Here is a 16,864-nt window from a genome sequence, read left to right on the forward strand (position 1 = left end):
ACTTCTATGGAATCTACACAGACTTTTATACTCGATGAGGCGTGAGATTATTTCAGCATTCAAGGCTCGACAAACTTCTCGCTCTGTGCATTTCAGGCTGAAACATCTAGCGAAAGGTCTATTGAAATCGCTTCCTTTGACGTATTGAAGAATTTGGCTGTAGAAGAAATGCCGGATAGCGAATTTTCGCTCCGATGTCCCTCCGAGCTCTTTTTCACTATGTTCATCGTTCTTCGTGAGTCAAAGGTCATTTTGGCAAATTCTGAAAATTTCTGGCTCTGCTCCTACATCTTTCTTTGTCATATTGACCGCTCGATAGTATTACATTTCTTCCTCAAACTCCTGAAGGCTTGCAATAAGTATAACCCGGCCCACATCTGATAGCATTGCCATCATCACCGCCTTCTTGCTTTCCTGTATGAACAAATGCTTCTGAGCATCAGGTACACTACAGCTTTTAATGTAGTCGGTGACCCGGAAAAGAGGAATGACACTACTTGTCAGTACAATCCTGGTAACTTTGCTATGAAAAGTAGAGTTATAGTTTGCGATATGCTGGTCAGAATCATCCCGAGTTATGTTCTCTGTCTACAAGTTGAACATTTGGATTTTGAACGCGCTTAGACTCCGCAGCAGGTTGATCAGCATTTTCTTCGCTCACGTGCTGTTCTAAACCAGCAACAACGTGATTATCTAGGCTTTGGGAAGAGTCGACCTTCGCGCTACACTTATCGAGGCTAATCTCGTTCGTGCTTGCATCCGGCGTGAGGAGTGGGTTGATGTCGTACTGCTACACTGAGAGACGGTTGTACAAGGCTCAGCAGGCGAAATGAAAGTCCCAAACCATCTGGGGAAGTTCATTGTGATGTGCTTTGTTATTGGAAACGCGTGTCTCGATGATTTTGAGGGTGCGAAGACAATTTATTTGCCGTTATCCTCTTGTTATTTTCCTGCAGGTATCCACGAGTCTAATTGTTTTGTGAAGTATAGTGACACAAACATCTTCCTACATATCAGATTAATATCATATTTCTCAGCCAAGTCAGAAGAATTTGTTTTTAAGACGATATAAACTAAAATCTGACCACTATCTATCTATGTACTTATCAAGAACTAAAACATCTGATTGTAAGTATCGCGAATTACGACACTCGACTTGCAATCTTTCATAGATTGAAATAATTGTAAAGTCTTTACGGATAGTAGCATGGTCTTGAATAGGGGATTAATTATATATGTATAATATATGTGAAGTGCAAATGAGAAAATTCCGGAGAGGAAATGATTCTTTTCATACTATGTGACTAGTTGAGTTCTACTCTTGCCTATAATAAAAGTATGGAAGTACTTGAGTAGATGAGGTCATTTCACTGTATTATGTTAGATTGTTTTACATCTAAAAAATCCTCTTGAGTGGCTGAACATATCGTAACGCCACCCACCATACGCCACATTTTGCTATGACGTTTCGGGAAGGGGCACACGAGACCTCGGTCCGTTCCAAAATAATGCCCAAAACTTTCCCATAAATTTATTTTTACCAAGTTTTTGCTCACGTTAACATTAACATAATATAGAACTCAATCACATAGCTCAAATATCTAGATTTATAGATCTCGGAATAGATTCATATTTATTTTCTCTTTTTCGCATCAAAAATCGCAACAGTGTCTTCAATTCCTAACAACATTCTTCATTATATCATCAAACTCCCTTTGCGACTACGATTGCCACCTGCTCCAAACAAAACAACATTACAACCACCACAAATGACATCCTACTTCTCACGGCTAAGTCCAATTCCAGGATTTCCAGAATATACTGGGCCTCATAAAGTAGGAACAATTGATGTCGAAATCCCTATCTCAGAACTCGACTCTCCAGCCCAAACACCGAACAATGCAGGAAATATTCCAACAATTCAATATCGAATCTTTTACCCATGCCAAACGGAAACAAAACATAAGGCAAAGAGTGTGAATTGGATACCCGCCCCTCAAAGAGATTATATAAGTGCATATTCGAGGTTTTTGGGAGCTGGCAGTACATTGGCAGAGGTTATCTCGTAAGTTAAGGTGATTCTTAGGGCAAGGGGCAAATGCTAATACTTTGGGGTGCAACAGATATTTTCCAAGATTACTTCATTATGTTACGATTCCAGTTCGCAAAAATGCGCCTCTTCTACAACCAAAGACAAGCAATGATCGTTGGCCCGTCATGATATTTTCGCACGGGTTGGGTGGTTCAAGAAATGCGTATTCACACATTGTAGGATCAGTGGCAAGCCATGGGATGATAGTTATTGCACCAGAACATCGTGATGGGTCGACCCCTATATCCTACATTCGAGAACCACCATCCGATTCTTCGACGGATAAAGAAAAACATTCAAAGAAACAAGTCAAGAAAACGATCGACTATGTCAAATTGTCGCATACACCGAGTCCTGAAGTTGAGGAGGGACGAAATGAACAATTGAAGATTCGACTCTGGGAGATGGGGTTGATTCATGACAGTTTACTGAAATTGGATGAGGGAAAGCAAATTACGAACCTCAATACATCTTCGTCTTCGTTGTCAATATTCAAAGATAAAATGAATGTTCATGAACCTGGGAAGATCACTTTCGCAGGTCATTCTTTTGGGGCAGCAACAGTGGTTCAGTTCATCAAATCAGTCTTCTATGCCCCTGAAGCATCTTCCGCTCCAAAATCTTACAAACCTGTTTATTCACCATCTCCAAATTCTCCCATATGCTCTCAAATCACACCGAACAATCCAGTCGTACTTCTAGATTGTTGGTGTTTCCCACTTCGCTCCCAAGCGACTCGCTGGTTATGGGATCGTCCTCTTCCGTCATACGCTCCCTCTGGGCCTGGTGGTTCCGCAATCCTCGCCGTCGAATCCCAAGCCTTCTACAAATGGACTGAACATTTTAACGCTACTAAACGACTTCTTTCTGCCGACCCATCCTCTCATAATCCATCCAGTGATGGACAATCAGAACCACATTTCTATTATCCTACTTCGAGTGCTCATCTGAGTCAATCAGATTTCGGCGTCCTTTTCCCATGGGTTACGAAGAAAGTATTTGCGGCAGAGGAACCAGAGAGGATCATGAAATTAAATGTTAGAGCGATTATGCAACTGCTTAGGGAAAGAGGGGTAGAAGTGGGGAAAACTTGTAAAGAAGATTTGGAATTAGAAAGTGGAGAAGAGGAAACAGACAATGATTTGAAGATCTTTGGAAAAGATGGGGGAGTCAGAGGGTGGAATTGGTTGAGTGTTTATGATAATGCGGGGACAGGAAAGCTGGATGAGGGGGAGGAATCGGAAGTCACGGATAAAAAATTGGACGGAAAACAAGTCGAAATTGGAAAGGAAGAGGGAAATGGTGAGAAAAGTATTGATGTAGAACCCGCGGATGTGGTTATGACAAATGAGGTTGTGGCGGGCACGGAGTCAAAAATATGAGGAACATGCTACGGGAGACAACCTAGTTAGTTGTCTGCCTACATAAGCTTCTATTGGCTGGTTTTTGGAGAGGTGTTTCTTTGGGGGCATTGAGATTGCATTAGGGCGGTTCTTATGATTTATATTATTTGGGGTGGAGCACAATTGATTTTGGCGTTGGTGTTCGGGAGAGGAGTAACCAGGGACATAGAAACATGGAGATAATAAAAGGATATGAATAGAGATTTTGCATATGAGTTAAATGGAATAGAATTAAAGAATAGACTATATACACAATACATTATATCAGTCAAATTCGTCGATGGCGGTTTAACTACAAGACAATTCCGCAATGTGTGGTTCCAGTTACATACCTGGGGATGGTCAATCTTCTCAACTTCTCGCTTAGCCATTTAGGTTGATGACGTATCACAAGGGAAACGAGCAACATCCTATTCCAGTTTGGGAAATGCTAATCCTCTTGGCACAGATGTCAAATCAGCTTGTGAATTGGAGAGCATAACAGAAGGATGCTCTGTGTAGGAGGTTTATTTACGAGAGGGTAGGATTATGGTGATCTTTTCTCCACAGGTTGTGTGATCACATCGTGCCTAGATAGGCAGAACTTTCTGCATGTGTAATTTAAGGGATGAAATATTTGATCTCCTGCGGCATATAGAATGCTTTTATGAGGAGTCTTGGCGGGGTGAGTTTCTCGCCAGTTTTGGGGTCTCGGAAATGCGTAGATTGTTAGCGTGGTTCCTACTGAATCTGGGAGAGGAGAGATCACATTTACAAAATATGGAGCTCTCCGCTTGTTGAATATAAGGGGCATAAAATTTGACCCTCTGCGGCAGAGAGAATGCGTCTATGAGTCTTGGCATGGTGGTTTTCTCGCCCGCTAGAATATCAAATGTGTGTGAATTATTAGCGCGTTATCTAGTGAGATTGGGGGAGGGAAAAGGGAAACTCACAAATACGTAAAGGGTGGAGCAGATGACATGCTTCGTTCGTGTCGGTTCGATTCGTGATCACTTAGCTTCTCATTTGAGAATTTCCAGCTGGCACCAACGGGGAGGTGTGATCAAGCCAGCCGCCCTATTGACGAATTAGCAGTTAGCGGAGAGGGATACTTATCTTGTCCTTAAAAAATGGGAGTGGGTGAGGGAGTGGCGCTGATGGCCCCGGAGGGGGCCATGAAAAAAAAAGGGGAAAGGGTGGGAAAATATCGCTAGAGGAGCCCGGAGGGGCTCCATAAAAAAAGGATGGTTAAGTGGGAAAATATCGCTAATGGAGCCGGAAATGTCCATGGAAGAAAAAGAAAAAAATGATTAAGTGGAAAAATATCGCTAGAGGAGCCCAGAGGGGCTCCGTGAAAAAAAAGCAAAGGATAAATAAATTAGATTCGCTGGTGGAAGGAGATCCACGGTGTGATTTTTTGTTTGTAAGGGTTTTTGGTATGAAAGAAAGGAAAGAGCCCAGAGAGATAGATTGAAAAAAAAAGGAAAGAAAAGGAAAAAAAAAGGGAAAAAAGGAAAAACTCCAGGCGCCGATAAGAACAAAGGAAATTTTTTGGTGATTGTTTATTATTTTGAATTTTTTTTGGTGCGGGATGGTGTTTTTTGGTATATGTATCTTCTGTTAGCAGAAGAAAAAAGACAGAAGAGTGTCATAAGAGAAGAAGAGGTGGGGGATTAGTCCACCTCACAGAGCCATCCCGCCAGCTCTGTCTTCATGCCCCCGTAAAGCCACAAGGGTCTGAATCCTACTGGGAGGATTGATGACCCGCAAAGATTTGCTGCAACGTTAGGGTAATCAAAGGATGGAAGATAGGGATGGTGCCACTCAGCTGGATGTTGTTTGGGTGCCTTGGGCTTAGCCCAGGCGAAATAGACCGAAGCGTATCGGTCGAAGATGGATGTGTCCATGGAGGAAGACATCGTGGGATCGGTGGTGTGGGTGGTGTGGGTGGTGGTTGGCGTGGTTGGCGTGGTGGTGGTGGTGAAAGATGTGAGTGAAAGAGGTGAATGGTTGAGTGTTTGTATGTGAGCTTGAAAGTTTTGATTGTAAAAAGAGTTAATCGTTTTCGTACGAAGAAGAAAAGAGGATTGATTGAAAGGGAAGAGCCCCTTATATAGACAAAATTGGCCATCAAGGACTGCTAGTCTTCGGAGTCTTGCGGGTGCTGAATCAAAGCTAACGTTCATGATGTCGCTAATTTAGGGCAAAAACTTTTGATCGTTGGAGCCCCACACCAGATGTACAAGCTAGATGTACAAGCTAGATGTAGATCATAAGAAAAGCTTAATGTGTCAATCTGGCTCGAGTGACTAGCTTATCTGAGAAAATGAGTTGATTTGAGATATTGAAGTACTATAAAATGCTGTACTACTTTGGGACATTTGATCTACGTAAAAGACTGAATTTGATCTGGACATCGAATGACTATGAAGTTCTGTACTGTTCTGGAACATTTGATCTACATGAAAACCCAAATTGAATCTAGACATTGAATCCATATAAACTGATGTACTACCTTAGAACATTTAAACTACATGAGGGGCTGAAGTTAATCTAGACATTGAATACCTATGAAATGCTGTACTGATTTGGAACATTCAAACTGTGTGAGTGTCTCAATTCAATCTAGACATTGAATCCCCATGAAATACTGTACTGATTTGAAATATTGAAACTGCCTAAGAGACTGAATTCAATGCAGACATTGAATCGATGTAAAATATTGTCTAAACATGAGATCTTGAATTCATTTGAGATATTTAATTCATTCGCAACAATCATAATACAGGATTTGATGGTGCTACTTTGCCCCCACATTACTATGAGTCAATCGTACCTAGGTACTAATAAAAGTTCATCGCGCTAGCAGTAAATCACGCTAAGAGTACATCACACTAAATGACTGACAGCCGTAAATCCCGTTATAAACCTAAAATTACATGACACCAGCCCTACCACGCGGCCCCGAAACTCAATGATCTTCATTATTACTACTAAATCTAATCTTAACAGGAATTTATGATGATTATCTCTTAGTACGTGAATGACTCACAGAAGATACCAAACTTAGTACGTCAAATTTCGGAAAGCCCTACGGATTCACCCGAAGAATATCGCAACTAGTGATTATGTACATGTCATTACGAAATTGAAGTAGATCTGGAGATCTTCTAGATATGAAGATCTACAAGATTTGGAGATCCGCTAGAAATTCCCTTCAAACGAAATACGCGTGATGATCTTATTACAATCCAATATTTGACGTCAAGAACTGTCATGAAGATCCTTAAACTCACGATAGATGCGATTCTATATTGTGCTTGAAAATGATCATCGCGACTTCTATCTGGGTTATTGAAATTTGAGTTTCAGCCCAGAAAAGTCTTATAGTTTGCGGTTAGGGAGCTTCTAACGAAAATTTCAATTTGCGGTTATGATGCATGCGTGTGAACATCGATGACGTAATGAAAGAGATGGGGACTGTGAGAACAATTTGAATTTGGCAGCAAAAGAGTATACATTGAGGATATCATAGGATTGTCAGTCTTCAGATGAAATGTAGATGTAACTAAGCAGCTCGCAGTTCGATGTCGGTGCCGTACAATTTGTAACCAATCTTGCTGGCGATTTAAGATATCGATGTCCCTTTCTTAACCGAGAAAAAGAAAACATAAACTGAAGTGCAAGGCCGATGACTCCTGCAGTCATTTGATGGAATTTCCTTAAATACATATAGAACATTTCGTAGAGATATAGAGAGTGAAACTGTTGGTTCGAAATATCTGTAGGTCTTAAGGGACTGAAAAACATAAATATTGAAGTAACTCCCACCATTAATCTCGTGATATATGAAGAATTAGATGTAGACGTTCTCAGCCGCAGAGTCACAAATAGAAGCTTACTAGTATCATTGAAGAAGAAGATGAAAACTGTGCTCTGAGGCTAATTACACTTTCACTTGCACGTTGAGCATACGTATTATTACAAAGTTCTTAAAACCATCACATACTCGAATATTAATAGAATAAGTAATACAGAAAAAGATGCAACAGTGTTGTGAAATCTACAAATCTTTATCCAAAGCTTGTGCCTGATTCAATGCCCAATAAGTACCTCTCAACTCCATTAATTCTAGGTGTGTGCCTCTCAGCAATTCTTCCCTTCACGAGGACTAAAATACAATCTGCGTTCCTAATGGTCGCAAGTCTATGTGCCACTGTGATCGTTCGTGGTAGTCTGACCTGAAATTCGATTCAAAGCATCGAGCACTTCCTTCTCGCTCAAATAATCAATCGCACTGGTCGCCTCATCTAACAAAAAAATTCTGGGTTGGCGTACTAGTGCTCGGGCAAGTGTTATTCGTTGCCTCTGACCTCCGCTGAAACCGAAACCTTTCTCTCCACATTGTGTATTGTAACCTTCTGGTAGAGAAATAATGAAATCGTGTATATTTGCATCTTTTGCGGCATTTTCGAGACGTTCGTCAATCGAAGACAAATCGCGAACACCGAGAAGAATGTTTTCTCAAAGGGTACCTTCAAACAAAGTGGTGTTTTGAGAGACTAGGCCCGTTTGACTGCGATGATACTGGGTATCAATCTCGTTCAAGGGAGATGAATTAATGAGAATGGATCCATCGTTGATTGTGTAGAACTTCTCGAGTAGAGCAATAATGGTAGACTTTCCAGAGCCTGATGGGCCAACAATCGCTAGATTTTGGCCTGGTTCAATTGAGACATCGATCTCTTTCAGAACTAGATGTTGTAAAGAGTTTGGATAGCTAAATGTAACGCCTTGAAACTCGATAAAAACTGGGGTTTCTCTGCCTTTCTCGTCATTGTAGTTCTCTTGCTGAGGTGTTATTCCGTCAGGTATGGAAGCGGCTCTTGATCTTAAGCAGAGAATTTTGTTAATAGAATCGTCTGCTTGCGATATACCTAAATTTCCATGAGCTGATTGATTCTTGAATGCGGTAAAACACTTACTACGGGAACTTGCGAAGAATTCAGCTGCACCCTCTCCACCGGACAATATCGCCAAGAAAACAATCCATAGTTCAACAGTTTCCAGCTTGCCATTGGCCAGTAGGTTACCTCCGTACCAGAATATAGCCATACCTATAAGAAGAGTGTTAATCACAGTATTATACAGAATCAAGACATGAATTTACCAAGAAAAGCTCCGCTCTCAGAAAAGGCAAACAGCGGCATTGTTATGAGAATATTCTTGTAGAAGACCGGAAGAGATTCCTGCATTCTCTTGTCGAGTTGAAGACAAACTTCGTCCTCCATGGTCAAAGCTGCGACTGTTCGTACTGCTCCGATGACTTCTGACGCATATTTTGCACTGTTAAGTAGGGGCCCAGAAAGAGCTTTACTTTTTGCAGAGGCTGAACGAACTCGAAGGTAACCGGCCAAAAGAATAACAGGCACATTGCCAAACAACCCCACTAGTGCCAGTCGCCATGAAACTACTAGTGCTAAAATGCTGCACGATGTTAAATCTACCAAAGCGACTGAAAGAGATCCAAGAACTGTAAGCAATATCCGGATGTGGCTCGTATGCAATGAGAGAGATGCCACAAGAGTTCCTTTCGAATTTTGTGACTTGTCAAAGAAAAGAGGATCCTGCCGTGTCATGGATTTGAAATACTCAGTTTGGTAATAGAACTTCGTGGTAGTTCCCATTATTGAAGAAATGGTACCCATTAAACAAAAGGCAATAATAACTCCGATAGCAACCACAGACTACATGAGAGACCCAAAATTTTCCGTCTTCTGAATGTTGGAGTCGAATTTTCCAAGCCTGGAAACACTATGTCCAAAAATAATTGCTTGGGCTGGGTATACGCCGCCTGCAATCACACATATAGGTACCACCGCTGCAAAAAGTCGCATGAGTACTCGATGGTCCAGTAGACTTAGCCATAAAGATTGGAATAATGAAGACCTTGGCGGACCCAGCGTCGCAGGAGTAGATATGCCGTCAAAATCTTTCGTGGATTGTGCCACCTCATCAAGTTGCAACTTAGTGACATTGATTTTGTTTTCTTCTTGACTTTCAGATTTTTCAAGTGGCTGATCGGTGCATTGAATTGTTTCGTCGAGCCGTTGCGCTTCATCAAGTTGGGCATATTTACCGTTCATTGCCAGTAGAGATTGATGTGTGCCGCTTTCAAGCACAGTTCCATTTTTAAACAAGACGATCTGGTCCGCTTTTTGAACGAGGGATAGCTTGTGTGTTATGACAATACTCGTCATACCTGTTGAAACCTTCTTTATCGCTGCCTCTACAATCCGCTCTGATTCTATGTCCAAGCCTGACGTTGCCTCGTCGAAGATCAAAATTTCTGGAGACGATATTATAGCTCGAGCTATACTGATGCGTTGTTTTGGCCATCACTGAGAAGATCTCCTTTATCTCCCACCTTAGTATCATACCCATCGGGTAAACTTTTAATGAAGGCGTGCGCTTCGACATCCATGCAGCTCTTGACCACCAAGTCTCGCTTGTCCTTGTCAGAACAATTTTCGAAGGACGTGCCATAAAGTCCGCGAGCAACATTGTAAAATATACTATCATTAAAAAGTGTAACTTCCTTATCGGGCGATTAGAAAGTTTCAAATAGTCTTATCAGAGAGCAAGAGACATACCTGCTGCACTAGTCAAATCTTGCTTCGCAATGATTTCACGTTCAGCTCATTAATAGCAAATCCATCAATCGAGACGGTACCTTGTGTAGGCTCATACCATCTCTCAATCAAGCCAACAATAGTACTTTTTCCAGAGCCACTGGTGCCAACTATAGCTGTCATCTTACCGGCCTCAAAGCGGATGTTCAAGTGATCAAGGACATTGACAGAAGGCCTGGAGGGATAAAAGTAAGAGATATCATGTAATTTCATCTCGCCCCTGATATTTTCAAGTATTACATCGCCACTGCTAAGGGAATTGATAGTTGACGTGCTCTTAATCACTTTTTTCAGGTTTATTGAGGCTGCCCTCGCCTTGGAGAGAATTCCATAGATTAGCAAAATCTTTCTCATACCGTTTGTCCCTTGATTGATGGAAAAAATCACACTGTTGACAACGTTAGTGAAAACAAAGAAAGTCGGCCTATAATTGAATATACATGACGATTGTCCCACCGCTGGTAATCTTCCCCTGGTTTAACAGAATCGTTCCATACCAAAATGCAAGAGCATACGAAGAGAGCAGAGCAAAGTAGCTCATCGAAAATTGCACTGCAAGGATGGGACTCTTCTGCATTTTTTTTATCCTAGCAGCCTCGAGAATTGTGGTGTAGTCGTCAACCAGCTTCGATTCCGCAACACAGGCCATGACCATACGTATACCGTTGAACACTTCTTCCGCTAAGTTCGCCGCGCTTTCCTCAATCTGCTGGATTTTCTGCTCGAAGCATGCATCCAGAGCAGCAGTACCAAAGTTACTAATGAACAGAAGCATAATTGTAGAGAAAAGGACCAAAGTGAGCTGCCAACTGTGTACAAAGGCAATGATCAGGGAAACAATGACGGTTGAACCTGCTTGCATGACAACCCCAAGCTTCTCAGCCAATGCATCCTCAATACTATTGATGCTCGAAGCAAAATTTTCGGCAACTTTTCCTTGGCTCACTAGTCTCGTATCTTGATGGATAGCTGACTTCAGATACGATGCTCTGAGTCTCCTGGAACGATTCATTGCAGATATTGATAGTAAATACCATAAGCGCAGGTAAGAAACAATTGACCAAAAAAAAGGTACAGCAAGTACAGGACTTCAGAATCAACAGTTTCTTACAGAGCAGATGCATCTTGGAGATTGTTAAATTCGTTTGCTAACCCTCCAAAAATCAGGGGCATTAGTGGCCGTGCCGTTCCAGCACCAATTGCTGCTGCAATTCCTACGAGCTGGAGAATATCCACTGACCATCTTGATGCATCAAGAAAAGCCGGCCACGAACGATTCATCACTTGAGCTCTGGGCAGGGCCGTATCGTGGCTAATAGTTTCCATTAAGCCTCTGTACAGAATGGGTGTAGTGAATCAAAAAAAGATAAGAATATGCTACGGAACTTTTCTGACAAAAAGACAAAATGATCCCTTTCGCCCCAAAATGATTGAACATACTCTTAACAATTTGCTGGTCATTCAAGACGATGTATACATAGTGCAGACGTATGGTAGCATAATAACATAAGCATTATAATCTGCGGCGTATAAACTAACATCTGGTTCTGATCTTGGAATCTTTTAAGATAATCCAATCAGAGAAAATTTAATCACCAGCACCGGTAGATACCGTTCAAACGTCACATATAGGGATACAATTGGTGCGAAGAAAAGGCATGTCAAATGTAACAGTTGGACTTCTTTCGTTTGTGGTTGAAGATGCCTGTAGTTTCTACTCCCATACATGGCGTGACATGTACCGCAAAGTTCTAGATTGAATTACAAATCGAGATCATGATAATTTTGCCAAAGCTTCCAACCAACTCAAATCTAACCACGAACAACCAATCAATCGCAAATCCCCCCCGCCTCCACTCATCTCACTCTCTGGATAGTCAAAATCTATTTATCCGCATCGGAAAAATAATCATTATAGGCAAGAATCATGCTCAAAACCTTGTCACTCGCAACAGCCGCCCTGGGGGTTACATCTGCCGATTCCGGCACAGACAAATCGTCGTTGTACGCCAAAATCATGCTCGAAACTTGCTCGCTTGGGGCAGGAATTCTGCTTTTAAGCTAAGCATGCGTGGTCTCGTCTTTAATGTGTTAGCAACGCGTTAACGACTTTAAATCAGTGAGAGCCGGCAGACGTGTACCTTTAGTCAAGATAGGAGCACCCAAAACTGCCGGGGCAATGGCAAAAAGGCCGATTACGAACGCGAGTTGCACTATGAAAGACCTGGATATGTTTGAGCTTCGAACTTGGCGTCTAAATAGAGTGAGGAAGGGTTGAAAACCTGTCGTTATGAATAATGTTTTGATGTTTCGAAATGCACAAGAAACCGAATATGATCGGTCTTTATATATCTTTGGGTTTGAGTTCCTATACCATACTGGTTGATCAGTTATCCAATGATACCATACTAGACTTGAACTCAATTACAGCGCGCCGATATGCTACATGGCGATATTCGTACCAGCACTGTTGGAGGTATCAACCCGACTCAACCCCACCAGGATTGAAACCACAAGTCGAAGTTATGTCCTGGCAATCTTCTTGGCTCTTTCTCTTAGCTGCTCGTGTAGCAGGTCTGTAGTTCACTGCGAAGCAATCCTATCCAAAGATTTCTTACCCCTCATAATTCATGTCAATATGTGGACGGATAATATCCAATAATGAAAATCTGCACTGGACTAGACGGTCGGATATCATAGCATCTACCAAGTGGCAAAGAAGCTGCGGGGCCGATTACTGTGAGTATGATGATAAGAACTTATCGGTCCAGACCAAATTTCCGGTATTGATATTCATTACCTATGTACAGAACCGCTGCAAGAGGAAACTCAAGTCTGAATAACGAGAAGCATTCTTGGCCTTCTTTCTGTCTTCATACGCCATGTTTTTGAACAATGACATACACTGAAAAGATAATTGTCTTCTCGAGCTCTTTTCTGCGATCAAGTCTTACACCAAGTTATTTTGATCAGACCAAGGAAATTTCCCGGCTTGAACACAGTTGCCGGCTACTGGTCACTTTATTTTTAAGTTTAAACTCACGTTTTCGACATTTTCCTTACTTTTACAATTCGGGTGCAATAAAATGGAAAGAGAAAACCTCCATGATTCTTCGGACGAAGCTTGTTGTAGTGACGAAGAAGCTGCACAAAGTCTGGCCGAGTTGCAGCAGCATAAGACGTCCAAATTTCAAAAGAAATGCGGTGGACGAAATGTCGTATTTCGGAGAGTTTTACCATAGGTATTACATCTAACCCTGCTATCTAAATCACTGGGACTCCTTATAAAGACTCTCCTCATACAAAGGTCTTTACCTGCGATTTGTGTAGAGGATAGACTCCAATGGAGTATGTGCAACTTGAAATTGCTATCATTCATGTGTCTCGTGCTAACCAATCACAGCCATCACCATTAATTCTGTTCCCGACACTCATCACTTTGAGCGCTTGGTCGGTAGTTTCAATCGATCCTCGTCTCCTTACAAAGGGCCTCCATTGCCAGCTGTTGATGCCGCATGGGCCGAATTGACCGACTGTAAGACCTCCACATAAACCTCCTTTCTTGAATCTGACGTATGACGATAGATGGCGCAATCAGCATATCAGAGGAGACTTTCGGGAAGCTAAATGCTTCCAAAAATCCTGTAAAGGTTCCAGCCGAATATGGGGGCGGGAGACTAGCTTTCGCGGAAGCTATTCACCAATTGCATTGCTTGGTAGGTTATACCCACCCTTTTCAACATACAACATTACTTAACGATTGAATACAGGAATCGCTATGGCGACATACATATCCAGATTGTTATAGAGAAGCCGCAAGAAAAATCAAAACAAACGACCAAGAGTGGCACGACCATATGGGTGGGTGCTCTTCCCTTATTTGGACAGTTGCTTCTTCATCTTTATGCTAACGATACAACGAACCTCCAGATCACTGTGTTGGCATGTTACGTCAAAAATTAATGTGCGATGCTGATGTACATCTAGTCGCCTATAACTGGTCGAAAGGCCACGATGCTCCACATCCCAGTTTCAACACGGCAAGGCAATGTCGAAGTTTTGAAGCCGTCAGACAGTATGTCATGGAAAATGCCCTTGATGGCTCTAACCTACCTAAGATGTATTTTGAAAAGCCTAAAGACGGTTCTGTAATGGAGTTCGAGGAACCTCCATTTGATCCTCTTGCCGATGGACGGCCATCAAACCACCACTAGAGGACTGCGTACATACATTCAGAAGTTCTTTTACTCTGAGAAGCACCGCGCACTTTCTGCTCTGTACATTTAAACGGTACGGACCGTTTGTGCATGAAACCTTAGGTTCCACAGATCTTTGCAATCCTTGCGTGCTCGAACAGGGTGCTCGGAATCTGCGTATCCGTCATTGGCGATCCTCCTTTGATGGGAAGCAGGAATTGTCGGCACGAATGGTCTAAGCTTCGGTGACAATTTTGATGGCTCGATGGGCGCTAGAATTTTGATAACATCATCTGCGGGCACCCAATCAAGTCGAAGAATTATCTTTATACATCCTAGGTAATTAACGAGATTCTACAAAGATGGGAGATCCTTACCCACGCTCACGAATGGTACAAATTCAGGCTTCTCCGGCCTCAACCCTGGTGGGTGCAGATAACAGGGTCGTGGGTGGCACGTGCTTGGTACGGAGTTATAACCAAAAAGGATTGCCCCGACTACCTCTTGCTTTAACGCCGTGTATACATACCCAATTAGTAGCTTTCTTACTGGAGTATTCTCAAATATGGCATTGCGTGTTCAATGGCTGCTGATGACCATATTTCGTTTCGAGATAGATCATCTTCGGCCCCCAAACTTGTGACCTTCCAAACAAAGAATTATCAGCAGATCCTCGATATCCACAATTCGTGTGTCTAGAATATACCGCGCCGCTCAAGTTCAACTGAGCGGCATAGTACATGGATAAATTGTAGGTAGGTAGATGTGACAGAGAAAAACACTTACTCGTTCAAGCTTCCAAAAAGGTAGCTTCAGGTGTAGATCTGCCCGAATACTGAAAGTCATTCAAACGAACGAAAACAGCTCTGATTCAGTATCGCTCCCCATCTTTGCGTTGAGTCCTTCTTATATTGTAATCATAGATTGCCATTCCCTTGCATCAATTGTCAAATTTAGAATGCAGGCTGGGGTCGATATCACACAAAAATGATGCACACTGAAGAACGGGAAAGAGATTGCAGGATGTTATTCAATTCTCTTGAAGATTGTTTTTGCAGCAGGACAAGGTAGGCAACAGGCGGTACAGTTATTACCCCCGTGATTGTAAGATGGTGTTAAGAAGATGAGAGGAGCGCCCAGTTCCCGCAAGGAAGCATATTCTCCTCACACGCACACTGGCTAAGTTCGTCGACACCTCATTTTTTTGCAATCTGGAGTCGTACTCCGCTCCCATAATTTTGCACATACCTTATATCCATAGCCGAAACCCCCAGAGCTGTGGTTCTTGTTGTTCCACTCGAGAATCTGAATGTATAGTAGCGGCATCCTAAATTGATCCGTCGAGTACGCAACGCTAATTGTATTGGTAGGCGCTGGCATGGACCCTATTAAGTATCTCAACTGTACTTACATTTGGCTGTTTCTACATTAGATGGCAAAAAGGAAAGAGTTTGCATCTAAATGACATCTTTAATGCATTGGCTCTTGGATCCTTACTCGCTTTTGCCATCACATATCAGGTTTACCTTCCGATCCAATATGGCTACCAACTATATGCACTTGGTCTCGGAGGATATATTCCCAGCGACGATCAGTTGATGTATGCACAAAACGTGGGCATCGTCAATATTGTTTTCTTTTGGGTGACCATATACCTTGTGAAAGCATCTTTCTTAGCTCTCTACTGGGCTCTATCCTCGGTATCCAATGCCTTTCGAAAATGGTGGCTAGCAGTCGCAATCTACACTGGGATTTCGTTTCTCGCAACCTTTTTCGCCATTTTTTGGTCTTGTAAAACCCCCAGTCATCTTGAAGATGTTGGTATTGTGTTCCCACCTGGTAAGGTTAACTTCAACTAACAAACCTAAAGAAGCATGCAACACCATATCTGAGGAGCTCATCATTGGCCTCGAGACTTTGTGGTGTGTTCTCAACACAGTGGGAGATATTTTGAGTACGTCAAAAGTTCCAGCATTTTTGATCGACGTAGCTAACAAGGTCTTCCACCCGCGGTGACATTGCCTCTAGGCATGCTGCGTGCAATGCACATGCCCACATCTCGAAAATTGGGTGTGGCAGCTATCGCAGGCCTAGTGATCATTGACATACTTTTTGACGTCCTCCGAACCATCTACACCGAGGGAAGCTACACAAACCCATTTCCCAATGCCAATGCAGTCTGGGCTCTTTGCGAACCCACCATTGCCGTAATGGTGTGCGCACTGCCCCCCTACCGAACATTACTTTTTCGAAAAAAGATCGAACCTTCGACTTCATACCAGGGAATGCATGGAACGAGGAGTACTCGGAAAACCAAGTCTGGCAATACTTCAAGTCCCCATGAAATGGATGATATGAGTGTGTATATTCTGGCTTCTACTCGATCTGTATTGGGACACCACGCGGATGTGCATGCTGTTTGATTGAACGCCGAGATGCACGCTTGTAGAACATGATTGCTTGTACTTTTTGGAAACACGTGTTTGTGCTTTTGGCAATGGT

At 42.4% G+C, this 16,864-nt stretch overlaps 5 protein-coding genes across 5 annotated transcripts; 3 read left to right on the plus strand and 2 right to left on the minus strand.

The window, feature by feature from the left end:
- Positions 1 to 1,769: 1,769 nt before the first annotated feature.
- Bfra_002271 (putative platelet-activating factor acetylhydrolase protein) lies at positions 1,770 to 3,474 on the plus strand (the record flags this gene model as incomplete). The annotated part of the gene is made up of 2 exons (XM_037332693.1): positions 1,770 to 2,065; positions 2,124 to 3,474. 2 exons carry the CDS (start codon positions 1,770 to 1,772, stop codon positions 3,472 to 3,474), a joined length of 1,647 nt encoding a protein of 548 aa, XP_037194821.1.
- Positions 3,475 to 5,147: 1,673 nt separating this feature from the next.
- On the minus strand, positions 5,148 to 5,393 carry Bfra_002272 (uncharacterized protein; the record flags this gene model as incomplete). Its single annotated transcript, XM_037332694.1, has 1 exon — positions 5,148 to 5,393. The coding sequence occupies one exon, from the start codon at positions 5,391 to 5,393 to the stop codon at positions 5,148 to 5,150; it is 246 nt and encodes an 81-aa protein (XP_037194822.1).
- Positions 5,394 to 7,998: 2,605 nt separating this feature from the next.
- Positions 7,999 to 11,178, minus strand: Bfra_002273 (putative abc multidrug protein; the record flags this gene model as incomplete). Its single annotated transcript, XM_037332695.1, has 7 exons — positions 7,999 to 8,411; positions 8,460 to 8,591; positions 8,645 to 8,961; positions 9,223 to 9,852; positions 9,915 to 10,049; positions 10,225 to 10,554; positions 10,607 to 11,178. 7 exons carry the CDS (start codon positions 11,176 to 11,178, stop codon positions 7,999 to 8,001), a joined length of 2,529 nt encoding a protein of 842 aa, XP_037194823.1.
- Positions 11,179 to 13,252: 2,074 nt separating this feature from the next.
- Bfra_002274 (uncharacterized protein) lies at positions 13,253 to 14,380 on the plus strand (the record flags this gene model as incomplete). Its single annotated transcript, XM_037332696.1, has 6 exons — positions 13,253 to 13,384; positions 13,457 to 13,514; positions 13,570 to 13,701; positions 13,752 to 13,882; positions 13,937 to 14,027; positions 14,097 to 14,380. The coding sequence occupies 6 exons, from the start codon at positions 13,253 to 13,255 to the stop codon at positions 14,378 to 14,380; spliced, it is 828 nt and encodes a 275-aa protein (XP_037194824.1).
- A 1,105-nt stretch (positions 14,381 to 15,485) lies between these two features.
- Bfra_002275 (uncharacterized protein) lies at positions 15,486 to 16,785 on the plus strand (the record flags this gene model as incomplete). Its single annotated transcript, XM_037332697.1, has 5 exons — positions 15,486 to 15,501; positions 15,624 to 15,673; positions 15,733 to 16,201; positions 16,233 to 16,316; positions 16,361 to 16,785. 5 exons carry the CDS (start codon positions 15,486 to 15,488, stop codon positions 16,783 to 16,785), a joined length of 1,044 nt encoding a protein of 347 aa, XP_037194825.1.
- Positions 16,786 to 16,864: the final 79 nt, after the last annotated feature.

The sequence above is a fragment of the Botrytis fragariae genome, assembly GCF_013461495.1.
Source record: "Botrytis fragariae strain BVB16 chromosome Unknown tig00000012, whole genome shotgun sequence".
NCBI classification, from domain to species: Eukaryota; Fungi; Ascomycota; class Leotiomycetes; order Helotiales; family Sclerotiniaceae; genus Botrytis; species Botrytis fragariae.